Source organism: Puma concolor, chromosome E2 (genome assembly GCF_028749965.1).
Source record: "Puma concolor isolate L17-30 chromosome E2, mPumCon1.1.hap2, whole genome shotgun sequence".
NCBI lineage: Eukaryota > Metazoa > Chordata > Mammalia > Carnivora > Felidae > Puma > Puma concolor.
Genome location: NC_141681.1, coordinates 44,867,003 through 44,894,851, shown reverse-complemented (window position 1 = coordinate 44,894,851; position 27,849 = coordinate 44,867,003). Strand labels below are relative to the sequence as shown.

The 27,849-nt window shown below is 50.2% G+C and overlaps 2 protein-coding genes and 1 long non-coding RNA gene across 11 annotated transcripts; 1 reads left to right on the top strand and 2 right to left on the bottom strand.

Moving 5' to 3' along the window:
* Positions 1 to 1,481: 1,481 nt before the first annotated feature.
* Positions 1,482 to 9,890, bottom strand: RBM42 (RNA binding motif protein 42). Of its 5 annotated transcripts, none has more exons than XM_025914543.2 (10): positions 9,659 to 9,890; positions 9,280 to 9,424; positions 7,971 to 8,055; positions 7,788 to 7,862; positions 5,931 to 5,996; positions 5,676 to 5,851; positions 4,907 to 5,239; positions 4,458 to 4,575; positions 1,818 to 2,012; positions 1,482 to 1,725 (listed from the first exon to the last, which is right to left on the bottom strand). In XM_025914543.2, exons 1-10 carry the CDS (start codon positions 9,784 to 9,786, stop codon positions 1,613 to 1,615), a joined length of 1,434 nt encoding a protein of 477 aa, XP_025770328.1. In that variant the 5' UTR covers positions 9,787 to 9,890; the 3' UTR covers positions 1,482 to 1,612. The 5 variants fall into 5 exon arrangements, with proteins under 5 accessions (XP_025770328.1, XP_086547186.1, XP_086547187.1 ...); XM_086691060.1 differs by having other exon boundaries at positions 5,676 to 5,830; XM_086691061.1 differs by lacking the exon at positions 5,931 to 5,996.
* A 2,646-nt stretch (positions 9,891 to 12,536) lies between these two features.
* HAUS5 (HAUS augmin like complex subunit 5) lies at positions 12,537 to 22,526 on the bottom strand. Of its 4 annotated transcripts, none has more exons than XM_086690963.1 (19): positions 22,362 to 22,526; positions 21,536 to 21,598; positions 21,411 to 21,443; positions 21,253 to 21,277; positions 20,537 to 20,642; positions 20,252 to 20,411; positions 19,100 to 19,169; positions 18,916 to 18,998; positions 18,326 to 18,383; positions 18,050 to 18,174; positions 17,787 to 17,850; positions 17,545 to 17,675; positions 17,160 to 17,322; positions 16,863 to 16,943; positions 16,616 to 16,761; positions 16,244 to 16,355; positions 16,034 to 16,166; positions 13,918 to 14,050; positions 12,537 to 13,758 (listed from the first exon to the last, which is right to left on the bottom strand). In XM_086690963.1, the coding sequence occupies exons 1-19, from the start codon at positions 22,457 to 22,459 to the stop codon at positions 13,641 to 13,643; spliced, it is 1,902 nt and encodes a 633-aa protein (XP_086547089.1). In that variant the 5' UTR covers positions 22,460 to 22,526; the 3' UTR covers positions 12,537 to 13,640. The 4 variants fall into 4 exon arrangements, with proteins under 4 accessions (XP_086547089.1, XP_086547091.1, XP_086547093.1 ...); XM_086690965.1 differs by having other exon boundaries at positions 22,309 to 22,436; XM_086690967.1 differs by lacking the exon at positions 21,253 to 21,277 and having other exon boundaries at positions 22,309 to 22,436.
* LOC147573545 (uncharacterized) lies at positions 20,406 to 27,307 on the top strand. Of its 2 annotated transcripts, XR_015245168.1 has the most exons (3): positions 22,478 to 22,784; positions 22,898 to 26,400; positions 27,144 to 27,307. It is a non-coding gene; the product is annotated as an uncharacterized LOC147573545 (long non-coding RNA). The 2 variants fall into 2 exon arrangements; XR_015245169.1 differs by lacking the exons at positions 22,478 to 22,784; positions 27,144 to 27,307 and adding an exon at positions 20,406 to 20,734 and having other exon boundaries at positions 22,898 to 26,491.
* The last annotated feature ends 542 nt before the right edge of the window (positions 27,308 to 27,849 follow it).

Below are 27,849 nucleotides of genomic sequence, written 5' to 3'. Positions count from 1 at the left end.
CCGAGCTTTCTTTCCCTTTCCTCAGGAAGACTTAAACACACACATTTAAAACTTCATTTTTGGAATCATTCCCTCTTCCCATCTCCTCCCTTGTTGCCCTCCCTGACTGAAGTGAGCAGAAGGGGGTCAGGAGCAGGGAGGGCTAGTGATGTGGGGATAGGGTCTGAGGGTCCTGGGGCTGGGTTGTCTGGCCCAGGTGACAGGGGGCTGAAGGACACTTCCTGTGAGGGAGGGAGACCCTCACCCTTCTAACCAGACTGGAAAATGTGACGTCAGAGAGGGAGCAGTAAGGGAGGAAGGCGGGAACAGAGGAAATTTGACACCTCTCCTGGGTAATCAGCTTCCTGAGAGGCCTTGGCATTGTTTCCTTCCTCCTCTGAGTGCCCCTTCTCAACCCAGGGTTCTGCTGGCTTTGGCCCTGGGAGACCCTCATCCCCTCCCCATGCTTGAATCATGGAGTATCCCTCTTCTGCCTGGTCCCTGCCCTAGCCCCTTTCAGACCTCCAGTCCACAGCACGGCAGTGTCAGGGCTGTTTCTAAAGTGCAAATCTGATGCCAGTCCCCGCGTGAACTTGGTTTCAACTACTTAGGGCCTGCTGCTGCCTTCGAGGCAAAGTCTAAGCTCTTAGCCTAGTGTTCAAGATTCTGCTTGGACACTTCAGACAGGCAGAGTCAAGCTTGGGGCTGGGAAAAGAGAGACCTGCAGATGCAGAGAATAGAAACTCAGAGAGATACAGACACTTAGAGACAAGAAACAGAGGGGCACTCACAGAGACATTCAGGGAAATAGACACAGAGAAACACTCGAGGACGCCCACACAGATGTACGGCAAGAGAAGTTGGCTGGGGTTTGGCAGAGTGAAGAAACTGGAAAACAGTCTGAGATCCAGAGGATGAGAACTGCAGAAACTGGGAGAGAATGACACGAAGAGCATGAGACAGACGCAGAAGTGGCGAGTTCCTTCAGGAAGCCCTTCCTGACTGCCAGGTCAGCACCCTGGGCTCCACTATCCCAGTCCCGACCACTCTGGGCTCTCACTGTGTGGCAGTGGGCCAATCTTCTGCCACTGGACCATGTGCTCTGAGGGAACAGGGCCTGAGACTGCTTCAGTCACCATGTCCCCAGCACTGGCTAGGCCTTCGGTGAGGTTGCTGAATGGATGAAAGCCTGGAAGGCTGTGGGCTCCAGAAGGCCTGGCCCAGAAGACCCCCCACCTTGGTGCTGAGAACACAAGCTGGAGTGAGAAGACAACGGGTCTGAGTCTCAGCTTGGCTTTGGCCTTGCTAAAAGCCTCTGCTTCCTCCTTTGTGGAATGGGCTGTACTCAGCACACACTTAGGAGGTTTCAGGAAGATGTGACAGGCACTGAAAATGCCCATTTACATGTTTGGCTAGGTAAACTTATAAAGCTCCCCACTATTTCCAGGTCTGGGGATGTCAAGCCCTGCTCCCCAAAGAGTGCTTCTAAGCCCAGCCAGGGATGGAAATAACGTAAATTTATTGAAACTGGTTTTGGGGAGGGTGGATGGGTGGATAGTTGGGGATCTTCCAAAGAGAACTGGGGGAAGAGCCAGCGCCCGGCCAGGTGGGAGCGGGTGCCTGGCCACAGACCCTATCTTAGGCCCAGTTTCTTCTTCTCCTTCTGCTTCTTGCGCACCACATCCAGGTTCCGGTCCTTCCACATACTCTTGCGCAGCTTGATGGGGCGCGAGCCCACATACTTCCCTGTGGGAATGGAGGGTTCAAGGTCAGGCTTGGGGTCAGGCTTAGGCCAGATGCTGGTCACACCCACTGTCCCTAAGAGAGGTTTCACCTACCATTCATCTCACGCATGGCACGCACATAGTCACTGGGGTCCTTAAAGCTGACGAAGCCATAGCCCTTGGTCTTGCCTGTGCGCTTGTCTCGGATCACCTTAGCCTTAAGGAAGGATGGGAAGCGGCTGAAGGCGCGTGCCAAGATGTCATCGTTCACTTCATTGCCCAAATCCCCACAGAAGATCCGGAAATCATCTGGGGTTGGGAGAGAGGAGGTCAGAAGATGCAGATGCCTGGCCCCATGTCTGCCTTATTTAGATAGCCCCACCTTCTCTGAAGGCATCCCCCAAACCCTCCTCCCTCTATCCCCAGCGGTCTCTGCCTGGGGCCCTCTCAGTAACAACAGCCAACACCTATATGCTATTTACCCTGTGCTAGACTCTGCTAAGCACTCGTGAGGTTTTAACACATCCGGCACTCCCAACACCCTTTAACACAGAGGCACAGAGAGGTCATGTCACCTGCCCAATGTTACTCAACTAGGAAGTGGCAGAGCTGGGACAAGAACTCTGGTACCTGACTCCAGAGTCCTCGCCTTTACCTCCCCACCCCAGAGCCATGTTCTCCATTCCCATGAATTAAGGCTCCAACTTTGTCCTAGCCAGGCTTCTCCTCTGAGTCCCCAGCATCCCTTGGTCCCCATGGATATCCCCTGGGCCCCTCACACCCATTTGCTTTAGAGAAAGCCCATTCTAACTCCCCCCTTGAGTCTCTGAAACGTGAACACACTGTCGGATCCTTCTCCAAGGCTGACCTCAGCTTCCACTCCTGGGCATACCCTCTGGGCTGGACCTGAGCCAGACTGAATGTACTCAAGCCCAAAGAATCCCTTCTGCCACAAGGCACATACTATTATTATCCCCTTGTTGGAGTGAGGAAAGGATAGAAAGGCTAAGTGACTTGCTCAAGATCACAGAACTAGGGGCTACAGCCCGCACCGACCATACCTAGGCTGACATTGCCATGCCCTGGCCTGGAGCAGGTAGACAGTCCCAAAACAAGAGGCAGAAGTCAAGGACTCAGATGGGAGGCAGGGCTGTTTTCTCAGCTAGCACTGTGGTTGCCCCACAGCTTCTGTGGTGATTAAGGACACTCTCTAAGAACAAGTTAGGCCACTCTAAAGAGGAAATTATGTGGCAAACTCAGAGGGAGGGGCCTTCTTCAAAACAACTGGGCTGGACACTTCAAAACACTGTTACATATAAGACAAAATGGTAGGAGGGAAACCATTCTCCTTAGGAGATAATCTAGAGATCTAAAATGGCATGCATCCTGATCCATGGGAAAAGATGGCTACAACAGAATTTAGGAACAACTGGGGAAATTTAAATATAAAGGGAATATGAGATACCATAGAATTATCATTCATTTGCTTAGGAATGTTAATGGTATTATGACACAAAACAGAATGCCCCCCCTTTTTTTTTTTAATTAAAAAAAAATTTTTTTTTAAATTAACGTTTTATTTATTTATTTATTTATTTTTTAAATTTTTTTTTTTTCAATGTTTATTTATTTTTGGGACAGAGAGAGACAGAGCATGAACGGGGGAGGGTCAGAGAGAGAGGGAGACACAGAATCGGAAACAGGCTCCAGGCTCTGAGCCATCAGCCCAGAGCCCGACGCGGGGCTCGAACTCACGGACCGCGAGATCGTGACCTGGCTGAAGTCGGACGCTTAACCGACTGCGCCACCCAGGCGCCCCCGTTTTATTTATTTTTGAGACAGAGAAAGACAGCATGAACGGGGGAGGGTCAGAGAGAGAGGGAGACACAGAATCCGAAACAGGCTCCAGGCTCTGAGCTGTCAGCATGGAGCTCGATGCGGGGCTCGAACTCACAGACTGTGAGATCATAACCTGAGCCAAAGTCGGACGCTCAACCGACTGAGCCACCCAGGCGCCCCCAGAATGCCACTTTTCTTAGGAGAAGAATACTGAGGTATTTAGGAGTGAAGTGAGAACTTCATTTATAACTTGCTTCAAATGATTGAGCAAAATCCAAGAAACATACATACACATAGAAGGATAAAGTGAATACAGCAAAATGTTAATTGCTGAATCTAGATGGTAGTTATATTTGGCTGTTCACTGTTAAATTCAGTGTTTAAAATTCTTCATCAGAAGGGGTGCCTGCGTGGCTCAGTTGGTTAAGCATCTGTCTCTTTGGCTCAGGTCATGATCTCACAGCCCCATGTCGGGCTCTGTCTGGGCTGATAGCATAGAGGCTGCTTGGGATTCTGTCTCTCTCTCTCTCTCTCTCTCTGCCCCTCCTCTGTTTGCACATGCTCCCACATGTTCTCTTTCTCTCTCAAAATAAATAAACTTAAAATTGTTTTTTTCATAAGTTGGGAGAAAAAAGAACGTTCTTTTATCTTTAGCAACTCAGGCAGAGGTCAGAAGGTTCTAGGTGCCAATAACCTCTACCAAATTCTGTCCAGTGGCTTAGATGAGGGCCTGCCCTTCAGAGCCAATGTTTAGCCCTCCATGAGGTAGGCAAATAGCATGTGCCTGCCTTACAGAGAGGTGGCAGTCGTGGACCTACCCAGCTTACCCTCCCTGAGTCTGCCCCAAGGAGACCTTGGTGTGTCCTTGACTGAGCCCTGCACCTGGTGCCTGGCCCTGCACCTGGGCCCACTTACCTGCGTCCCACTCCAGCAGGCTGGGGTCCTCCCAGCTGCTCCCAGCTGCTGTGCGAATGCAGCGTTTCAATTTCTCTGGCTTCCCTTTCTTCTTGTCCTCACCCAAGGGCTCTGGGACCTGCAGAGGAAAGGGGATGGGGTGCAAAGGGCTTGGTGTTGGGAGTCTCCTGGACCGATATGTCTCCTTCAGACTCTCCCAGTTTCTTTCACCCCTTGCCCTCCTACTTCCATAATTAAACAACTAGATGTGCTTCCGGATGTGAGGTACATGTATCTGCCTCCTTCTCTCCCATGTCCTCCCAGCCCTTCCAATTTCCTGGTTCCCTCCTACCTTCATCGATAGAGGACTACATGTCTTTCTGGGTATAAAAGGCATGGGTTCCTGCCTGCTCTCCCAACCCTTTCTACTTGCTGCCCACCCCTGACTGCTATGCTCCCTGAGAGCTTACCTCAAGAGCCATGAGGCCAGGGGGTGGCTCAGGCCGTGGGGGCCGGGGTCGAGGACGCAGGGACAGGAGCTCAGGAATGCGCAGTGGGGGCAGTAGGCCTCGTACAACCTCCAGTGGGAGGGGCAGTGGCTCAGGCTCAGGCAAAGGCATGGCCAGGGCCAATGGCAGGCTGGGCCCAATGACTGCAGGGCCGGTGGGGGCACCTCCTGCCCCAACAGCCACTGCTGCGCCAGCCTCCTCCAGCCCAGCTGCCGCTGCCACCACTGCCTCTTCCTTCTCTTTAAGGCCCAACCCCAGGCCTAGGCCCAGCTCTCGGGGTGTTGCTGGCTCTTCCTGTGGGCAAGGGCAGACAATGAGGGATGCCATTTCACAGGCTCAGACCTAACTCCCATCCTATACAACAAAGCAAGGGCCTGAGGCCAGAAAGCAGACAAGAGACCTAAACAGAGAAAGGAGTCTCTAGTCAGAGACAGACACAGGGACAAAGACATCAGGACAGAAAAACAGAGAAGGACAATCAAGAGAAAAATAGAGATAGAGACAGAATAGAATAAAAACAGAGACAGAACCCATTGCATGTGTTTCTCTCTCTATTTTCCTCACAAAAAGAAAGAAAAACAGACTCAGTCACCAAAAGAAATAGGGAAAGACAGAGACTGAGACAGAGTCAGAGAGTAAGAAGGCAGATTTAGACACAGCCTACCAGTCCAGGATTGAGCATCTCCCCACCCTTCACACCTTTGACCATTAACTCCCTGTCCATACTTACCAGAGGAGGCCTCAGAGCAGCCATGGAGCCCAGGGGGGGCCCTGGGGCCCGAGCCATCGGTGGCAGCATCATAGGTGGTCCAGGGGGCCCAGGCAGAGGGGGGCCCACAAGGGCTTGGTGAGGGGGCCGCAGGGCCATAGGGCGGGGACCACCTGCTGCAGAAGAAAGAGCAGAATCTGTCAGGGTGTTAGTGGGGGAGTTGGAGGGCTGAGGGGGGAAGTTATGTGGCAGGGATGATGACCCTGGCCCCCTCACCTGCTCTCTGTAGCACGTGGGGGACGAAGGCCGGACGCAGGATAGGGGCCCTCTGGGGGGCCACAGCTGTGGGAGAGAGAGATGGGGGTGTGTGTCATGGGGGACCGGGGCACTTGAGGTGAGGTGTGTGTGTGTAGGTACTCTCAGAATCCAAGAAATCCTGGAGAAGAGTCTGGGGAACCTTCTGGGAGATCAAGAGTCTTTCGATTTGTTCATTCAGCAAAAATTTACCACGGAACATCTCCTCTGGGCCGTCCCTGTTCTGGACAATAATAAGGACACACCAAAAGACCAAAAACTCTCAGGGATCTTCTGGTCCAGAGTAGGAGGGTGACAGCCCAGTGTGTCTCACCAGAGGGTGACAGCCCAGAGTGATCAGGGCCGGGATGGGGTAAAGCCCAGGCAGAGTGATCGGAACTAGAAGGGGGAAACCTGGGGAGTGGTGGGAGCCCAGAGGAGCCCTCTGACTTAGCCAGGGCGACTAGAAGCTTCCTGTGAGCTGAGACCCAAAGGATAATAAAGATCCAATTGCCTTTGGTCAGGCAAAGCGTGACCGTAAAGACTACTGGCAAGAAGAACATTTACGAACAAATTTTTTTCCCTTTTCAGTTTAGTATAAATTATAATAGCAGAAGTTGCAGTTTGGAGGGCATCATAAGAGAATGGTCAAGAGGACAGTAGGCATCCAAGAATAGTCTCATTGGCTGGACCATGAATGTCCTCCTGAGGGCACCAGGGAGCCATAGCAGGACTGGAAGCTGGCCAGGGTGACTAAATCAGATGTGCATTTTGATCAAAACCATACCAAAGAGTAAGAGATGTTAAGATTTCTCAAACGTCAGACAAAAAAGTTTAACAGGATTTAAGTAACACAAGTTTGATCCAATACAGATCGTACCAGTACTTTACAGAACGTGTATTTTTTTCTTATGTATAAGGAAGTAGTGTCACAAAAATTGACTGTAAAGGTCACCTCAACAAATGTAAGAATGACCCGTGGAGAGGATAGGGTTTAGTTGATTTTGGTTAACTTGATTCTGATTTGGGCAATAGGCTTTGGAAGATTACAGTTGGGTGGCAGTGAGCAGGAGAGAGAAGGGAGGTCAACAAGAATACTGCGGGCATATCCTAGCAATGTTTAGGGCTCCTGGGGAGTATGTGAGAGTCTCTCCATAAGGGGCCAGATGATGTAGGGTCTTGACTGCTAGGTGAGGAGCTTGGTGCTTGTTTGATGGTTTATTTATCCCATCAACAGATAGTACGTAATGCTTACAATGTGGCAGACATCAAGACTTTCGTCCCTCATGAAGCTTGTATTTTAGAGGAAACAAAAGAGGATAGCCATAATGGGTAAACTGTATAGCTTGTTACAGGGTGCCTGGGTGGCTCCGTCGGTTAAGCATCTGACTTCAGCTCAGGTCATGATATCATGGTTCATGAGTTTGAGCCCTGCATCGAGCTCTGTGCTGACAGCTCAGAGCCTGGAGCCTGCTTTGGATCCTGTGTCTCCCTCTCTCTCTGCCCCTCTTCCGCTTGCGCTCTCTCTCAAAAATAAATAAACATTAAAAAAAAAAAAAACTGTACAGCTTGTTATAAAGTATTAAGTGCTATGGAGAAACACAACAAAGAATAAGGATTAGGAGTGACAGTAAGGAGGGTGGTTTGCAATGGTCAAGTCAAGCTTTACTAAGGCCAAACTGATGAAGTACATGATCAGGTTTGTGCTTTAGGAAGATGGTAATGTCAGGGTGGGGATGAAATTAAGCAGGCAAGTTAGCGCAATGATGTAGGCAAGATGCTAGAGTAGTCAAAACAAGAGTGCTTCATTAAATGTGGGGTTCCTGGCCTGAGACCTACCTGCTCGACGCAGGAACATAGCTTCTCGGGCCTCTGGACTATCCAGGTGACTCCGATCACCAGGGCCAAAGCCAACTGTTGGGATGGGAAGAGACAAGGATGGTGGGAGGAGAATCCCAGGCATCCCATTTTATCACCTTGCCTGATCCCCTGGCTCCCTCTCCTCCACCACTCCTTACTTACCTGGACCTACAAAAGGAGGGCCACCCACCATGGGAGGAACCACTGTGGCTGCAGCAGCTGCCCGGGCCTCCAGAGTCTGTTGAACCTGTTGGGGAAGAAATTGGGGTGAGGGGCCTGACTCAGTGCCACCAAGCTGCCCTGGCTGGCTTACCCTGGGAGACCAAGGGTTTCATTCTTTGCATTCTGTGTGGGGCTGGCTATCTGTCAACATTAAGTCTAAGCTAAACTGTCACTTTTCAGGGAGGCTTTTGGGATCACACTAGCGAAAACTGTCCTTAGCCCCTCCCAGGAGCAACTCATCTTGTTATCCTGTTTCATCTTCCTCAACGCATCTCACACTATCTGAAATTATGTCCAGCCTGTCTTTCTCATCTCCCATGCTACCACCCTGGTCCAAGCTATCATTATCTCTTGCCTAGATTATTATGGTAGCCTCTTCAGTCTCCTCGACTCTGCCCTAGCCCCCTTACCGTCTGTTCTCCAAACACAGCCATGATTAATTTCTAAGTTGGACCCTATTACTCCTCTGCTCAAAATCCTTCCACAGCCTCCCACATCAGAGTAAAAACCAAAGTCTTTAAGGTGGCCCACAAGGCCCTACCAGGTCTTATCTCTATCACCTCTCTGTCCTCATCTCTTCCCACTCTCCCCGTTGCTCGCTGTACTCTAGCCACACTTTTCTCTGCTCTTCTTTGAACATGTCAGGGATGCACCTGTGTCACAGCCCTTGCACTGGCAGTTCTCTCCGCTGGGAATGCTCTTCCACCAGATATCTCCATGGTTCCCCGTATCATGCCCTTTATATCTTTGCTTAACTGTCACCTCCTCAGAAAGGCCTTCCCTGACCATGCTGATAAACCTCTGCTTTTCTTACTCTTTGACCTGTCACTCCCCAGTACAATGTAAGCTACAAAAAGATAGTGATTTTTTTTGGTCTATATTGTTCTCTGCTATGTGCTTAATGCCTAGAACAGTGCCTGGTGCATAGAAGGCACCCCATAATTATTTATTGACAGAATGAACCAGTTTCATTTATTTGTCTTCTTTTTAGTAGTCTCCCTCTCCACTAGTTATATACAACTTGCTATTGAGCATGTGAATGTGACTAATGAGACTGAGGAACTACTGAACTTCAATGTAAACTTAAATAGATACAGAACATTTTCATCATTTCAGACAACTTTCTGGACAACAGGCTTTAGAATATAAGCTCCCAAAGGGCAGAGGTATTGTTTGCTTTAGTTGTTACTATGTTCTCAATGCCTGGCACAAACATTGTGTTCAAGCACTGTGCTCAGCTCAGTCGTACCTGCTGATAAGTGTTGGTTGCGATAATTGGACGGATCACAGGAGCTGCTGGGACCTGCATCGCTTCTACGGTGGGGACCGTGGGCACCGCAGGCACAGCAGTCGGGATGCCGGTTACTGGAGCCCCCAGAACTTCCTGCTCAAACCTGAGGAGGCAAGACCAACAACACAGCTCAGGACCTTCCATTAATTCTGAAACGTTGGGTACACCGCGATAGAGCCTTCACCCCTGCCAATCTCTTCTTACTCCCGCCCGCACAATCCCGAAGGTCCCATTTTCCCCATGATAGAGCCATATCGGGATAAATGCGGCCTGGAGGCTCCAGGGCTCGGTGGCTCTGACTCTGAGGGCTTTTATCGCGCCTTGCCAAGGGCCTTACAGGGCCATCTCCGCCTCCATCTCCTTCAGGCGTTCCTCTCCGCTCTTGCCCGGCATGCCGGCGCCGGGGCCCGGGACCACAGGTCCTCCTGCACCCGGGAGTCCCGGGGCTGGCCCCGCCCCGGCCATCGCTGCTGCCGTCGCTGTCGCCGCTACTACCGCCTCGGCTCAGCGGCCTCCACCAGTTCCGCTGTCTACTCTCTGGTCTTGTCGGGTTGGGCGCCCTCGAATGACGTATCAGCGAAAGCGACGGGCGCTGGTGCATGACATCATACGCCAACGGGGGGGGGGGTCTCGCCTTCGGAGCAAGGCCAATGAGAATCTGGCCACACCTGGAGGGCCCACCCCTAGAAGGAATATAGACCAATCAGAGTGCGGGAAAAACAAACCAATGAAGAGCCTGGGTCTAAGTAAGTGAAGGCAAATGAGGTGGCCACGCCTTCTTTGGAGGAACGAAGGCTAATGAGAGCGCTGTAAAGTAGTTGGCCCCGTCCCTACAGAGGAAACTGGGCCTTTGAGAGCTCAGAAAAGTTTGGAGGCCCCGCCTGTGCCACTGAAGCTCGTTCCGGAAGTTTTAAAATGCATCGAAGTCCGCGTCAGCCCAGGGATGTTTGAGGCTGGAGACTGCTGAATACCGTAGCCTTCCCAACTGGGATAGACTGACACCGGTGACTCCCAGAAAAACCAGGAACAGGATGTGGGAAGCTCATAGGGGGCGCCTGACCTTCTCCAGGAGGAGAAGGTAACACCTGACGACTTCTTGCTAGATGAAAATGGAGAGAGATGGGAGGAATCGTAAAGGCCTAGAGTAGTAGAATGCGGCAACTCAGAAAGTCGTGTGTAGGTTTGGTCTCTGTGTCCTTTCTTGGGACACAGCTGACCCTTCCTTTTCTTCCTAGTCCTCAATAGGTTTCATTATGAATATTTAAAATACACAACACTAGAGAAGAATATAACGAGCTTCCATGTACCTCTCAACAATTACTAATATTCTACCTTGTTTCATCTATGCTTCTCCTCCCTCTTCTTGTTGGAGTATATTAAAGCAAATTCCAGACATCAATTCCTCCACAAATACTTCATGATGTGTGTCTTAACAGATAAGGCCTCTTTTCACGCCCAAGAAAACTAATTTCTGATTTCGTTCTCGGATTTCGGTGCGCGCGCGCGCGCACACACACACACACACACACACACGGGGAAAAAATTAACTTTTTTGGTGTCATCTTACACCCAGACTGTTCAATTTTCTCTGCCTCAAAAAATTTGTATAAAATCAGGCTACAAATAAGGTATGCACATTGGGTTTGATTGGTTGGTCGGTCTTTTTTTTTCTGTCAAAACTTTTGTTGGCTGTCTTGGTTTCTTGAAGTTCCAAGATTAAATCAGCACTAATGAATGATTTGTTAAAATACTGGCTTTTGTTTGCTTCTTTACAATAGATGTGATAAGAGAATAGGACGCTTTTTCTTTTTTAACATTATCATTAACTAGAGCCCATACTTTGATTTTCTTAGTGTTTAAGCTCTTCTGTTCGTTCATTGCATCCAGGATACATTGCATGTAGTTGTCATATTTTCTTAGGCTTCTCTTGCCGGTGACAATTTTTCACACTTGTTTTTCATGAATTTGTTAGTTTTGAGGAGTACTGGTCAGGTATTTTGTAGAATGTTCCTCGTTTGGGATCTGCTATTTTCTTCATCATTAGGCTGGGGTTATGCATTTTGTGGGGGTGAGGGGAAAGGCTGCAGAAGTAAAGTGAAGTTCTCATCATGTCGTATCAAAGGTACATTTTATCAACATAACTGTTGGTGTTAACTTTGATCTCCCAGCTGGGGTACCATTTGTCAGGTTTCTCCACTATACTTTTCTTTTTACTCCCTTTCCATGCTCTTTGGAAGGAAGTCACTATGCCCAGCCTACACTTAAGGGGTGGAGAGTTAAATTCCACCTCCTTGAGAATGGAATATTTACATAAATTATTTGTAATTCTTCTGCACAGGAGATTTGTCTATTCTCCTTTTATTACATCTTTTTTATCAGTATGGACTCATATTTTATACTTTGGGTTGTAATTCAGTATTACTTTATTTTGTTGCTCAAATTGTTCCAATTTTAAAATCTTAAGTCTTGGGGTGTCTGGGTGGCTCAGTCAGTTAAGCCTTGGACTCGTGACTTTGGCTCAGGCCATGATTTCAAGACTCGTGAGTTTGAGCCCCACATTGGGCTCCACACTGACATTACATAGCCTGCTTGGGATTCTTTCCCTCCTGCTCTCATTTGCACGCTCTCTCAAAATAATCTTTAAAATCTTGTCTTTTAGTCTATAAATTTCCCTCCCTCTGCCTTTTTCTACCTTCCTTCCTTCCTTCTACCCTTTCCTTCTTTTTCTTGTTTTTATGTTTTCATCAGTAATCCCCCTTACTGCATCTGGATTTTGAATTATATTTAGGCAAGTTTGCCCAACTTCTAGTTTATAGAGAACTTCACCTTCATGGAACTCATATTCTGTTTGGAAGACAATAAAGGATAAATAAAGTAGAACATAAAGTATATTAGAAGACGTACTACAGAGAAAGATTAAGCAGGGAGGGGGGGCAAGGGCCCCCCGTGTTCAGTCTTGGCTAAGAGCCAAGACGAAGAGAGGAGGGGAACACTAAGGTGGCACATTGTAAAGCAAACATGTTAAAGACACAAAGATGTCAAATCTCCCTCATTTGTAAACTCCCTGCAACCCCGATAAAACCCCCATCTGTGTATTTTTTCTGGAACCAGGTAAGTTGGGTATAAAGTTTATTTCATTTTGGAAAAAAAATTAGCAAGAGGGAAACCTTGAAAAATTAGAGCAAGACAGCAACCAGCCATTTCAGATACTAAAACATATTTCAAAATCTTTATAATCAAAACACTGTGGGGATGGCATATGAGAGTCAGACAGACAATAGGCTTGGAGAGAGTCCAAATATAGCCTGATTAATCATGGAAACTTAGCTTATGAAGAGGTGGCATCTCAGATCACCTGAAGTTTTACTTTATATAGGTGGGTAGTTTTACTCTATAAATTGAAGAATAATTTACAGTGAAATGCACAGACCTAAAAAGTATAGCTAGATGGGTTCTGACACCTACCCTTATTACCTTCAACATATAATCCACTTCCAACTCTACGAAGTTCCCTTGTCTCCTCCTTGGTTGATCCCTGCTACCCACCTCTCCTTCAGAGGCAACAACTGCTCTGAGAATTTTAAGAAGTGCTATTGGGATACATGTAAAATATGACAAAATTGGATCCATTTGGATAAATTCCAAATGACTTCAGAGATTTAGATGTAAAAAAAGGAAACTACATAAAAACTAGAAGACAACCCCCCGCCCCCCGCCCCTGCCCCGTCTCCTTGACCCTCACACTGGCATGTTGGAGCTCAGGACTGTTGCTAAGCTGCAACCTCCCTCCCACCCCTGACCCCCACAAGCCCTCCTCAGACACCCACATGCTTCCCTCTCATTACCTTTACAGAGTGTGTGTGGCCTTCTATGTAAAGTTGCACCTCTTTACAGCTTGCTTTATTTTTCTCCAGAGCAGTTACCTCCCAACATACTAGATATTTTGCCCACTTAACTTGCCAGGGGTCCATTTCCCTGTCCTAGAATAACAGCTTCCTGAAGTCTGGGACTTCTGTCCATTTCGTTCAGTGCTGCATTCTCAGTGTTTAGGGCAGGTGCTCAATGACGTTTTGCTAAGGGTGAAAGTGATGAGGGTAGTTTCAGGGGGACTTAGGGTGGGGTCCAGATAGCCCACTGCCTTGGCTTTGATGGGATGAAAGGACAGGTGCAAGGCAATCGAGAGGAATAGAACAGCCTGTGAGGGGGACAGCAAGTGTGGGTAGAGACGGTGGGTTGATATATCTGGGCGATGTTCCCTTCCAAAGGTCTTACGATGGGGTGAACAAACGAAGCTCTTGAGTTCTGTTTGGGCCCCCTTTTCATCTGCACAGTTGTTGCAGGATGCCTTGGGCCTGGACCCAGCGCAGCCGCCACTGGGGCAGGGACAGGCCCTGGCAGAGCTCCCCGGACAGGGCGGCTTGGCCTGGCTGCTCCCACCTGGGGAAAGGAGACAGTGTCACAGGGAAGGCCCGGGACTCTAGACACTCAGTGGCCTCCACCCCCCCCCCCAACACCTCCTCCCCTGCGTGCACCCCCAGGTCCTGCCTGGTCCACCCAGCTCAGGACCCTGCCCCCACCATCGTGCCCCCCTCTCACCAGTCCCCAACAACCCCCTGTAGCTCGGGGATTCGCTCCAGCGCTTGTTTCAGCAGGTTCTCCAGCTGCTTCAGAGCCTGTCCCAGATTCTCTTTCTGCTCCTTTTCCCGAGCTGCCCGGATCTGCAGCAGCTCTGCAGGTGAGAAACCCAGGAGGCAGTGCTGAGTCCTCTGGCTCCTGGGGTCTCACAGCCAATGGGTCACCAAGTCTCCAGTCACCTAGTGTTGACCTCACCTCTCCCACACCTCTCCTTCCTCCCACTTCCTCATCTCAAGGGCAAGCCCACCATCCCCCAAGCTTCATCCCGGATACCTTCCTCCCTCCAGGACAGACCATCAGTCTTCTCGGCCCATCCTTCAGCTTCCTCCCCCTTCCCCCCTTCCCTACTCACCCCCCAGCCTCCCTCCTATGCTCCAGGCCTCAGCCTCCAATTCTGGTCCATGGCAGCCAGAATGATCTTCCTAAGGCATAAACCTGATCCTTTCCCTCTCCTGCATGGAACCCTCCAAGGCCCCCCAGTACCCCCAAGAGAGAGTCTGAGCTCCTCAGGCCAGTACTTGAGGGTTTGCACTATGTGACCTCTGCTACTATCAGCCCTCACCTATCCCTCTGGGCCCATTCGAGACACCACTTTCCCCCTGGAAGCCCTTCCCAGCCTTCCCCACCCCGAGGCTTCCTCCTCAGACTGCTGTAGGTTCACTCCAGCAGTGTTGCCCTGGAGACTATGACTGGGTCTAGTCCCTCTCCATAGGCCCAAACAGGCCCATCTCAGAGCAAGTACAGATCAGCATTGTGGTCAGAGCCCTTGGGCCTGAATCCTGACTCCATTCCATCCTTGCCTTCTGACCTCAGGCATGACATGTGCCCTTTCTTCAGCCACTTCTGCAGTCAGGTGTAACTGAGCCACAGGCTAGCAGGGCAGGCTGCAGACTGGGGCACTCTGAAGCAGGACCTACAAGGCTTGTTGACAGGTTGAAGGTGGGGGGGCAGCTTAGGGTCCTGGGAGGAATTAGGATGACTCGTGGATTGCTGACCTCAGTAAGGAGGGTGAGGTCACTTTTTGAGGGAAGGAAACCAGGCAGAAGAAAAACAAAACTGCTTTTCAGAACAGGGGGAACTATGCTCTGTTACAGACATGCTAAAGCCCAAGATGCCCATGAGGTGCGACGATGCTGTGCCAGTCTTAGGCTGCTCCCGACACAGCTCCCTGTCACTGGAGGGGGAGGCAGGGAGCCTGAAACTCAAAGGCCCGAAAATGACCTCTTCCTGCTTTGCTGATGGCACCTCGGTTCATTTCTCATCAATACACCTCTTCCACCTATTTATCCTTTGATTCTGCGCTCTTTGCTTCTACCACTGGGATCCCTGGGGCTGGACAGCTCGGGCGTCCTCTCCCCATTGAGCTCTGGGGGCCAGTAGCAACACAGCAAGTGCTAGCTGAGGGAATCTAGTGATGAACAACTTTTCCGAGTTTCAGTATTTTCATCTGTAAATTGGTCTTCATAATCTCTACCCTTATGGTAAGGACTGAAAGAGACTCCACATGTGCAGACAAAAAGATCGCAACCACACCAGAGACGCATAGCGCTTACTGTATGCTGTGCATTGTTCAGTGCCCTGTTTGGGTAACCGGACTGAGTCTTTGCAGCAACTCTGTAAGGTGCTATGATTATGCTTACTCCACTGAGGAGGAAACTGAGGCACAAAGAGATCACACAGCAGGGAATAGGTAGGGCTAAGAAGAGTTTAACTCCACAGCCTAGCTTTTAACTACTCAAGTATCCTATTGGATGGTGATACATGAGAACTTTGCAATTTGATAGGCAGTGTCACCTGGTTAGGAGTACAGACACATGTCAGACTGCCTGGATTTAAATCCTAGCTCTGCTACCTAAGCAGCCACCAAGGCCTCCTGTCTTAGTTCTTGCCTCTGTAAATGGGGCAAATGGCAGTGCTAACCCCATGGGGCTGCTGTGCAGATGAAACCCGTGAACATGCTTAAAGCTGACTCAGCACACAGTAGGCACTGTGTCAGCACTGAGTGTTTGTGATTTCTTCTGGAGGCTGATGGCCCTGGGAATGGGCAGGAATGCCACTTGTGAAGGCAAGGCCTTACCCTGGGTGGATGGTCCTGGGGGCAGGCTGGTCTTCATGTGGAGCAGATCCCAGGACCGGAGACTCTGCTGGTCCTGGAGAAACAGAAGTTCCTGACGAAGAGAGGCAGCCTTTGGGAGGAGCAGTTCTGGAGCCTGGAGGGAGGGGGAAGGACAGTCATTTTGGGAGGGGGTAGGAGTGGGAAGACAGGTCCTAAGGGACAGAAACTCACCTTCCCTGCAGGCAGCCCCAATCTGTGGCTCAGCACTATGAGGCTGGAGCTCCTTGGGGACGTGGGATGCAGCTGGTAGATGGATGGCAGGACCGTGGGCAGGGGCTGTAACCTGGAGGGAAAGTCCAGGTTGGGTGGGGCACTGGGAGGAGGCTTGGGTTCCAGAGGTTTCGGGGGCTGAGAGGTGGGCTCAGGAGGCCCAGGAACTTGGAGGTGGGTCTGGGGACTAGGATTCCAGAGTTAGGACTGAGGACTTGTGGGCGAGGTCTGGCAGGTTGGGAACACTGGGGGCCTGGGATTATTTTTTTGGAGTAGAATCAGGGAGTGATAGTCATCGGTGGGAGGGGATATAAGGGGTGGCTCCAGTCTTACCCTCCAGGGCTGTGCCGAAGCAAGGTGTCCAACAGAAGGTGGGGAAGATGCCGGGCTTCCTCCTCCAGACAATGAAGCAGTTTCTGGGACTGTGGTGCCACCGCTTCAGATGTGGGGACCACTTTTCGCTGAAGCAGAGCCAGTACCTGTGGGGAAGGAAAGGGATGGGAAGGGCAGCCTGGAGCCACCCAGCCCCATCTGTAGGAGCCCTAGCCCTACCCAGACCTTGCCTCAACTCCCGTCTCACCTCTGCAGGGCTCCGGCACAGGCGCGTCTTGCTGGCTGAGTTGCCTTTGATGAGCAGGCGGATCTGTTCCTGTGTCTCCTCCTGGGTAACCATGAGGCCACTGAGATGGGCTGCTTTTACTTCCTACCTCCCAGCTTCTGGCCCTGCCTGCCCCTTTGTACAGGTCCTGCTTCCTCTTGGAAGACTCATCGTGGGCCCCTCCCCACCACCAGAGGCCCAGTTCTGGATCCTAAGGCTCCCAGCCTCTCTCTGGCCCTCCATGCAGCACTGCCACTTCCCCTGAGGCCCGCCTCTCACCACCAGCCGGCGCCAGTGCAGGATCCGTTGCTGTTTGGCCTGTAGCTCCTGTAGCAGAAGCTGCCGGCGCCCAGCCACCTCCTCCAGCTCCTGGCTCTGAGCACGCAGGGCCTTGAGCTCTGCCCACAGGCCACAGCCTCGGAGTCCCAGCACCAATGCCTGCCTGGGGCGCAAGCAGAAGAGAGCAAGGGAGAGGAAGGTGACTAAGACTCATAGTGGAAGAGGGAAATCAGATCTATGAGGATGCACAAGGAGCCACAAACACGGAGACAAACCAGAAGAGCAGGGAGGCAGAGCTGGGAGCCACAGGGGCAGAAAATGTCCAGTATTCTGAGACTTCTGGGAGAGAGATGGCCTAGAGTCTCTGCTGAGAGAGCCCCCTCACCTCTCGCTGGATTCCAGGGCACATTTCTTCACCTCCTCCATCAGGCCTTGGAGGCGCTGGGTCAGGATTTGATGCTCCTTCAGCAGGGGGCCCCGCTGTGCAATCAGCATACCCACGTCCCGCCAGCCCTCCTGGGGCAGGGGTATAAAGTCAGGGTGGGTATGATCCCTGGGGGTGAGGGGATTAACCGGGGCTTGGGATGGGAAGGAGATGGAATCCTGGGAAGGATGCCTGGGGGTCACCTGGATGAGATGCACCATGGACGGCAGGGCCCGGCTGGAGTCTGGCTGGTCTGGTGCTTGGGACCTGGAGGTGGGATAAAACTGAGGGAGGAGCCCTCTCCCCTTCCTGAGTTCTCAGGGATGGCCAATGTCAGCCCACCTGCCAGACTGATCATTGGGCTTCAGCTCCATCCCCATCAGCAGGTGACTGTGCCTGGCCCTGAGTCTTCCGGCTTAGCCATCCCCTGGCCCTGCCCCACCCTCAGGAGCACTCCACTTCACACCTGGTTATCTCCGTATCTTGGAGCCCATCTGGACTGCACAGGGACCGAATCTCTGCCTCCCGCTCCTCAGCCAGGTGCTCCAAGGAGGCCAGGATGTGGCCCGGAGGATGGTTTGTCAGTAGTGTCTAGTGGGGGAAGGGTAAAGTAGGGCTGGATGGGTGTAGGGCTGTGAGCTAGGACCCATGGTGATGAGGCAGTGATCAAGAGTTAGGTTCTGGCACCCTGAGGTTCGCTCATGGGGCAGAAGGTGTGGCCTTTCCTGAAAGCCCCCCTCACCTCCACTGAGCTAAGCCACTGCTGGTAGGAAGCTCCAAAGTGGTCATCTCGAGGGGTTCTGCAAGGTTAGGGAAGGGGACAGAGAATATTACAAGATCATGTCAACACTCCCTCTACTGATTACCACTACCCCTAAGGTGCGGGCTATTTTAAGCGGTCCCTATTTTAAGGATGAGGAAACCAAGTCCATCAGGATTCCATGCCTCCTAGACTTGAGTTCCCTGCTTATACCAACTAGCTAGACTTAGGGCCTTTCACATGTGCTATTTGTCTAGAATACTCTCTTAACCTTTTACCCTCGCTAAGCCTCCTCACCAGAGAATCTGTCCTCCCTGACTCCTTAGCTGAGTAGTGTCTCCTTTGGGTACCTGGAGTTTCTCAGGCTTCCCCGCCTCCAACATCCCTAACCACCTGGTTGTCACTATCTGTGACGGATTTGTCTCTTCCTTGTCCCAGCCTGGGAGCCGTCAGGGCAAGATCTGCAGCTGACATAGTCCAGAGGCTCAGTGGCTGAGGAATTAACAGATAAGGGACTCCCCCCTCAAAGCCCAGGTTCTTGGCAGGGTCTGTGGGGCCTGGATGACACTCACAGGATGCTGCCTCCCTTGGCCTGAGGAACTAGGAGGTTCTGCAAAAATTGGGTCCGGAGGGTACAGGCTGTTCGGACATCACCCTGGGAAAAAGAGGATGGGGCATGAGAGGAACCCAGACTGACCCACCCACCCACCTGACCCCAGACTCTCCACCTCTTTCCCCATGGCCCAGGACTCTTACCAGGACCACAGGCTCCAGTCCCAGGGATGCTGATGATAAGGGTCGAAAGGTTATATCTACTGTGGCCTTCCTGGAGAGAAAAATACAGTTGGGGTGGGGGTCCCTGGGAGAAGAGAGCTAGGAGAACAGATATCTGTGTCTCCTCCTGCTGCAAGGCTAGTCACAGGGATCAGTGAGCCTGGATCTCAGGGGCCACCTCTAAAATTAGACCACTGTCATCTTTATTAGCTTCCTCACTGGTCTCTGCTCTTGGCTCCTGTGGTCTGTTTCTATCTAGTAGTTAACGATCCTGCTAAAACCTGACACGTCATGTCACCTTTCTGCCCCAAACCCTTGAAAACAATGTGTTTTCCCACCACATTCAGAATAGCAACAGTGGGTATCAGAAACTCTTTTAAGCATTCTGCGTGATTTGACTCATTAATTATCATACTTACCCTATACAGTAGGTTTAACATTATCCCCATTCTACAGTGCTTACAAACTGAGGCACAGAGAAGTTAAATCATTTGCCCAAGTTCATAGAGAAGTGGACAAGCTAGGGCATGAACCCAGCCTCAGAGTAAAATTCCGATGCTTCCATAGCACTCTGTCCCTGTCTCTGACCTCATCTCATGCTCTCCCTTTTGCCTGTGTAACTTAAGCTAAACTGGCCTCCTGGCTGTTCTTCCCACATGCCAAGCTCAGCACCTCTGCTCTTGGTGCCCCTCTCCATGGAGATTCCTCCCCCAACACAAATGGCACCTTCTCAGAAAGGTCTTTTCTGACCATCCTACCTAGAGTAGCATCTCCCTCTCCCGTTCTCCACACTACCCTTTTTATCATAGCATTTATGTCTCCCTGCAATTATAGAGTTTGCTTCCTAATTTACCATCTCTCTCTTCTGCATCAGAGTATAAGATCCATGAGGGCAGGGACTTATCCCTTATTTACTGTTCTTTCCCCAGAACATTCCCTAGGTATACAGCTGGCACCATTCTAGGCACTGGAAATGTAAGTGGCTAAGGTGACAAAATTTCTTGGCCTCACAGACTTTAAATCCTAAGGAGTGGAGCTCAGAATTGTGGAACCCAAGAAGGGGTCAGGGTCTCTAAGGAAAATGTCTGTGCACTTGGCCTGGTGAACGCTGGTCCCTGGGAACCTGAGGCCTACCTCTCTATGTCCTGCAGACGCTTCAATTGATTCTGTAGCCGCTGCATGGGATCTTGAAGCCCACGCTGCTGTCTTCGCATGGCCCCAGCTTGGGCCCGGAGGAGGACAGCACGACGCTGGGTGTCTTGAATGCTCTGTAGGGCCTGCTCCATGGCCATGTCTGTAAGAGAAATGGGGTGACCATCAGCACTGCTGCTCATCTTCTCAGCCCCGTAGGTCACCCTGAGCCTCAGTCTCTCGCTCCATCAGCTCCAGGCTGCTCATCTTCCCAGCCCCATAGGTCACCCTGAGCCTCGGTCTCTTGCTCCATCAGCTCCAGGCTCTGGTCTAACTCCTGGATCTCTGCCCGCAGGCGAGCAACAGTGGCTTCCAGCTCCAACTTCCGACGGGCCTGGTGGGATCAGGTACAGAGTCAGGTGCATGGCCTGGCTGGGGCTTGGCCTGGCTGCCCTTTGTGGAACACCAGTCTCCTCACCTGCACAGGTAGGTGGCAGGGGTTTTTTCCTAAGCAGTTTCTGTGTCTGATTCTCTAGGCCCAGAAGAACACTAGGGTACCATCTGTCTTCCTCCTTCCTCCTGGGATTGCCTCACCTATCCTCTTAACCTGTTTCCTGTCTCTGCACTGATGACACTACAGCTGTGCCCTAGGTCTCATCTCCCCACGAAGAGCCAAATCTAGGAGTCCCAAGGTCTTCTGGAATCCTCCCCCAGATGTCACCTGGGCCTCTTGCACACAATAGGTCCTCCATTGGCCTCAGTATATCTCCTAAACCAGTCCCTTCTCCCATCTCCCCTCATCAGCTTTGATGCCTCATATCCACGTCCCCTCAACATCCAGCTCATGCCTGTCTCCCCTGGACTGTAAGCCCTGAGTGTCGAGATCAGAGCTGGCAGATCAACCCAGCGTCCCCAGCATTACACAACACGAAGCTGGGCCTAGAGCAGAAATCTACAAATCCTCTTTTTGGATGGAAGAAAATCGTATAATACATGCTTCTCACCTCTGGACTGTCCTGGTGGCCATACCTGAGGAAATGAGGCCAGAGTTAGCGGGTGACGGGACTTCCAGGGGGAGACAGGAGGTGTGAGGCTACGGGTGAAAATACAGCTGGATGGGAGTAGGGAAAATAGGAAGGGAATAGCTTTTAGAACCAGTTACCAAAGTAAGTTTCCTCGGATCTTCTTGACATTCCTACAGTGGAGAGGTAGAAGGAAGAAGTGTTACTGTGAGGTTTGCCTGTGTCCCCTCCCCTGTCACAGCCTCCCTCATGCAGCCAGGCTCACCTCTGGCTATGCACATGCCGCAAGACATAGGCCCAGATGTCGGCCCCCTGGCCCAGACACAGTCTGTGGAGACAGTGTGTAAGGGTATGCCTGGGGCATCACAAAGGTTGGGGGATCCTTATTCCCAGGGTGGCAGTGGTGGGGAAAGTCTTTACTAGGGAATTGTCGCTTCTGGGGCGAATGGGGATGTGTCCACAGTCTTTGGGGTGAGATATTCCTTCCTGGGGAATTCTTGGTCACTGAGTTGTGGGCTTTTCACTGGGTGTGGATATTCTCATTCCCTGGTGGGGGGGGGGGGGGTGTGGAGATTCCTTTCTCTGGGAGAGGGCTATCGCTGGTCACTTCCAGAGGTGGGAGTGGAGAGTATACTGCCAGGAACTGCTCTCTCATTACCAGATATGGATCATCACCCTTCTAGATTCAGTCTCCAGTGGGGTGGTCTTTGCTGACCTGGAGTCTCCTCACTGGCTTGGGACGGTAGGGGTGGTAGGTGCTGTAGGGACAGTCTTGCTCCAAAGATCTCACTTCTACATAGTTTGGGGGCTTTACTAACTCTCAGAGGATCCTCACTGGTGCCTCGCCCTCACTCTGGGTGGTCTCACGGGGTGGGGGGTGGGGGTGGGGGGGTGGGTCTTCACTCAATCCGGGATCCTCTTCCCAGATATATTACTGGGTGTGTGGGTGGGTAAGGGGGACGCCCTCGGGGGTTATTCTCATTGGGGCAGAGGTGGGGAAGACGAAGGAGGGTCTTCAGTGAGGGGTGGGGTTCTCACCCCCGGAGACTATCTCTAAGGTATGGAGTCCTCACTGTCAGAGCGTCCCTCACCTGCGCAGAGTTGACTCCGGGGCCCGGGCTGCCGCGGGCGCCCCCATCTCTTCCGCCGCCCAGCAGCCCAGTTCCCGCGCTTCCTGCACTAACTCCATGTCAGCGCGCCGCGGCGGCCGCTTCCCGCACCCTCTTCAAGTGTGGCGCCCGCCTCTGGCGTCACGGGCGCGCCGTCAGTGACGCCATCGGTTGCCAAGCAGACTGGGGCCTCGCGGCTCTTCAGCGTCGCGGAGCAGTCCTGCGTGTCTGGCTCCTCCTGGATGGGTCCCTTCGAGTGAAGACGAAAGGGGTGTGGAGAAACGGTGAGGCCTCTTCGCTTCCGGCCTCCTCCCGCTCACTACCAAGTGTCCCCAAGAGGCAAAAGGTCCCAAATGCCTCCCTCGATTTTCTTGACCAAATGGGACTTTCATCCTTGGAGGTCAGGTGCGGAGATGCCAAACTTATGCTTTTTGATTTCAGAAACAGAGTGTTTCCGGTCTGAGGGATAGGGGGCCGATAGCAGGACCCTAATATTTCCCTGGCATGCATTCTTCCAGGTATTCGTTCGTCTTTACCATTCCATAACATTCGTGAGCCGACGCTGCCGACCCTGCCCTGGGGACATCGCGGTGGAGGAGACTGGTCCAGTCCCATGTGGAGCTCACAGTTCAGTGGGGGAGTTAGAGCCTCACCACCACCAGGTAGGGATGGTAGAGTATAAGCTGCAGGACTGGGTCAGTTGGGGACACAGGGAGTGTGCGAGGTCTGTCGCCCGCCCCTGAAAGCACAGGATACTGGGGCTGGGGTTCTGGAGAGCCCACTCAGCCTCAGACAGGCCCCCGAGGAATGGCAACATTCAGGGACCTTTTACCGAGCATGCATGCCCAGCTCACTACTCTGTCCTCAGTGTCCAGTATAAAGCCTAAGTCTCTAAGTAGTTATTCAATAAACAAATGAGGGGAGAGGTGGTGGGGTGAGAATAAAGCTGGGGACTGAGGGACGAGGGTGGGGCAGGATGAGGTGTGGGGGTCGAGGGCAATGGTGGGTGAAGTAGGGATGCGGAGAAGAGAGGAGGACACTGAGTGGGTCATGAGACTGATTGGCTGTAGAGGGCGGGGTATCCAGGGTGAGGTCCCAGCTCTGGGCTGGGGATTAGATGGAGCAGACCTTGAAATGCTGATGTGAGAGAAGGGACAGCTTTGGGGGAGATGCTGATAACAATGTGGGTGTGAGGAGTTAAGGGGACATCCAAGGACTGGCTGAGTCACTGGCCCAGGGACAAGGGGACATGGCACCACCACTGAGATAGCACATTTCGGGGAGAAGCTGAGACCAGCTTCTAAGTGCTTCATAAGGGCTGAGAAGCAGAAGGGGGTGCCAGGGGCTGATGTAATCCAGGTGGGTTTCCTGGAAGAAAGATTAGCAGCTACTACTCCACAATGCTTAATTCTCAAAAGGTGCCGTTTCTCTCAAACATTGCCACCCTTCTGCCTTTTGTAGGGTGTTTTGCTATTAAAAAACAAAATCAATTAGCATGTCTGCCATTTGTCTATGAGCCTTTCCAGGGGCTTTAAAAAGTACTGTCCAAATGTCCATCGACAGATGCATGGATAAAGAAAATGTGGTATATATATACAATCGAGTATTACTCAGCAATCAAAAAGAATGAAATCTTGCCATTTGCAACAACGTGGATGGAACCAGAGGGTATTATGCTAAGCAAAATTAGTCCGAGAAAAACAAATATCATATGACTTCACTCATGTGGAATTTTAAGATACAAAACAGATGACCATAAGGAAGGGAAGCAAAAATAATATAAAATAAGGAGGGGGACCATATATGAGACTCTTAAATACAGAGAACAAACTGAGGGTGGGGGGATGGGCTAAATGGGCAAGGGGCATTAGGGAGGACTCTTGTTGGGATGAGCACTGGGTGTCATACCTAGGGGATGAATCACTGGAATCTACTCCTGAAATCATTATTGCACTCTATGCTAACTAACTGGGATGTAAATTAAAAAATAAATAAATGAAATTTAAAAAAATTTAAAAAAGAAAGTACTGGTTGTTAGGAGAATGAAAAGATAAATCACAGACTGGCAGGAAATATTTGCAAAACACATACCTGAAGATGGACTTGTATCCAAAATATACAAAGAACTCTTAAAACTCAACCATAAGAAAACAAATAATCTACTTAAAAATAGACAAAAGTTATGAACAGATATCTCACCGAAGGAGATGTACAGGTGGCAAATAAGCACAAAAAGTTGCTAATACCATGTCATTAAGGAATTGCAAATTAAAACAATGAGATAACTCTACACACCTATTAGAATGTCTAAAATCCATTTAAAAAAGTGGTTCCAAATGCTTTCGAGGATGTGGAACAACAGGAATCTCATTCATTGCTGGTGGAATGCAAAATGATACAGCCACTTTGGAAGACGATCTGAAAAGATCGTCTGTATGACTACAAATATATAGCATTCTAGAAAAGGCAAAACTAGATCAATGGTTGCCAGGAGATCATGAGGTGGGGGATAGGGATGGAAAGGTGAGGCTCGGCATTTTTTTTTTTTAAGTTTATTTATTTATTGTGTGTGAGAGAGAAAGAGAACACAAGCGGGGTAGGGCAGAGAGAGAGAGGGAGAACCAAGAATCCCAAGCAGGCCCCATGCCATCAGTGCACACCACTGTGAGGTCATGACCTGAGCCAAAATCAAGAGTTGGATGCCTACCCAACTGAGCCACCCAGGCGCCCCGAGGCTTGGCATTTTTAGGAGCGTGAAACTATTTTGTGTGATACTGAAATGGTGGGTACATCACATTATGCATTTATAAAAAGCCACAGAACCGTACAATACAGAGTGAGTCTTAATGTGAAGCATAGATTCTAATTAATAATGTTTACTCTTGGTCATCAGTTGTAACAAAGGTACCATACTCCTGCAAGATGGTAATAATAAGGGAAAATATGTGTGGAGGGACAGGAAGTATATGGGAACTTTCCTTTCTTTTTGTGTAACTTTCTGTAAGCATAAAACTGCTCGTGAAAAATAAAATCTATTAAAAAAGAGAATTGGCTGAAAGTTGGAATATTATCTAATGAAACATCTATAACCATGACCTAATGATAACTAATCAGATACACCTTGACTGAAGCTATGGCATAAAAGGATTCTGTATGTTTTGGAAGAAAGGCTAAAACCAAATAAGAGATAACTACTACAGTTTCCCCTCCAACTCTAAAGAAATGCCACCCGGAAACTATTAGAAACATCCACTCAAGGTGCTTATGTGACCGTCTCCCCGGCAGTCACTGATGAGCTTCTCACCACTCTCCTCCAGTCTCTATGCTGTGGCTTTGTAATGTGTCAGCTGAACGAACTGTATCTTGGAATTACCTTCTCTGTATGATTTCAATTAGGATGGACCCATAGAGAGCCTTGGGCAAGATTTGGTGGGCAGAAGTGAAGCAGCTGCCGTTTTGTAGATCACACAGGTTGTCACTGGCTGGCTCTGCTGGGTCATCACGTTTGCACAGGGCAGCAGCCGGGCCAGCAATTGTTTCACCTTTTCCTGGATCTTCCTCCCAGCTTCTCAGCTCCTGGGCCAGGTGTGGGTTTATCTCCATAATGAAGGATGGCAGCTGTTCCTGTGGACGTTCACACCACCAAGGGCAGAGGCCCCCTTGTCGAGTTTCTCCCCACTTTATGTCTGTCTTCCTTTCCTAACTGCCTGCCCTGTGCACTTCAAGTGCCAGCATCAGACCCTAAGACCACAATGTTAGGGACTGCTTCATAACTCCAATTGCATAAGGTTAAATCCCAGTTCATCTGCCTATCTATCCGTCCATCTATCCATCCCCCCAGTGGGTCAGCTTCTCTGATGGAACCCTGATACACTCTGTAAGCAGAGACTCTGGATGCCTGTGGAATTGCTGTTACCTCAAGCTGTCGTTCACGGAGGAAGTTGCAGTGGCTTTCCTCTTCCTCTCTTACATAAGAAGAGGATGTTTTTGTCTCCACCCTCCAAAAGGCTGATACAAAAAGGTGAGATTGGCATCTTACGGAAGAAATATAAGTCCCCTCTGTACCCCTACTGTGTTCGGTCTGTTCAATATACTTGACAAAATAATTATCATCACCTGTATTCTGCTCCTGGTCCCTGTTTGACAAGCTTCAAGCTTTCACATCAGTGTCTGTAATTTGCTGCTGTATTACAAGGTGTTCAAAGACCAGCTTTCTCCAGGGGCTTGTTAGAAATACAGAATCCCTTGCCCCTCCACTCCTGGACTTACTGAATCAAAACATGCATTAAGCTTTTTTAATAAAATTTTTTTTAATGTTTATTTATTTTTGAGAGAGAGAGCAAGAAAGCGCACATGAGCTGGGGAGGGGCAGAGAGAGAAGGGTACAGAGGGTCCAAAGCAGGCTCTTTGCTGACAGCCCAGAGCCCGATGCGGGGCTCGAGATCATGACCTGAGCCAAAGTTGGACGCTTAACCAACCGAGCCACCCAGGCGCCCCCTAAACATGCATTTTGATCAAATCTATCAGTGATTTGTATGCATATTAAAGCTTAAGAAGTGTCATCTATAGGACACTACTTTTGGGGGATAAACCCTTCTTTAGTAGCATTAATACCCAGAGATGGATTCTTATCATTTGCCTCTTGGACATAGTGTTTTAAAATTTGTGATCAACATCTGGCACATTTTAGACTAGGCTGTCTCTAATTTCCTACTAACAATTGACCTTTTATGACCATGTCAACTGAAACATCAACTGGACCAGGTGAGAGACCCAGAAGGTGAGTCTTGGAAGATGAAGAGCTGGAAAGATTTGGCAGAAGTCACTAAGGACTACTACACGCCCAAACGCAACAACTCTACACCATCAAGTGTGTCCACATCCATTGAGTAAAAGTACAAAATACACATAGAATTTGCTTACGGCAACATGAGTTTGGTGGTTTCTTTCAGGGATGGAGGGAGGGAAGAAGAGAACAGAGGAGAAGGGGGAGGCATTTAATTTGTACATACAACATTTAATTTTCAAAAAGGAGATCCGGTGCAAGTATAGGAAAATGTTTACATCTGCCAAATGTGGATGTCACATGGGGGCTAGACTTGTTCTTCACAGTTTGTTGATTTGAAACACTTATTTAAATAAATTATGAAATTAAAAGTTAAAAAAAAAAGTGGGAGGAACATTCTGGGTGTTCTGTAGATGGTGGATCAGAGGAGGAGACAGGCCAGGGCCAGTAACTGGGGCAGGCGATGACAGAGTTGAGGCTTAGCAGAGGGCTGGTGGGAGAGATGATTGGGCTGAGTGGAGGACACTTATCCTTAGGTTAAGACCTTTCCAGAGAGGAAGATAGTGTTCTCACTGGGGCATTACCTGTCAAGGCTCCCTCCTTCCCATCTCTGGGATTTTATTCCTGCTGTGCTCCCTACCTCCATCACCCTTCATTATCTTCAATGGCTACCTCCTCCTCAGT

Excerpts from the sequence above, each read along its gene's own strand:
- HAUS5 (XM_086690963.1), bottom strand. The coding sequence starts at position 22,459 with ATGGAGTTAGTGCAGGAAGCGCGGGAACTGGGCTGCTGGGCGGCGGAA. Across the intron at positions 17,323-17,544 it reads GCCCTGGAATCCAGCGAGAG|GCAGGCATTGGTGCTGGGAC; the intron begins GTGAGGGGGCTC and ends CTTGCGCCCCAG. Across the intron at positions 16,356-16,615 it reads CTTCGGCACAGCCCTGGAGG|GTTACAGCCCCTGCCCACGG; the intron begins GTAAGACTGGAG and ends CTTTCCCTCCAG.
- RBM42 (XM_025914543.2), bottom strand. The coding sequence starts at position 9,786 with ATGGCCGGGGCGGGGCCAGCCCCGGGACTCCCGGGTGCAGGAGGACCT. Across the intron at positions 5,240-5,675 it reads CTGCTCTGAGGCCTCCTCTG|GAAGAGCCAGCAACACCCCG; the intron begins GTAAGTATGGAC and ends CCTTGCCCACAG. Across the intron at positions 4,576-4,906 it reads CTGGCCTCATGGCTCTTGAG|GTCCCAGAGCCCTTGGGTGA; the intron begins GTAAGCTCTCAG and ends TTTCCTCTGCAG.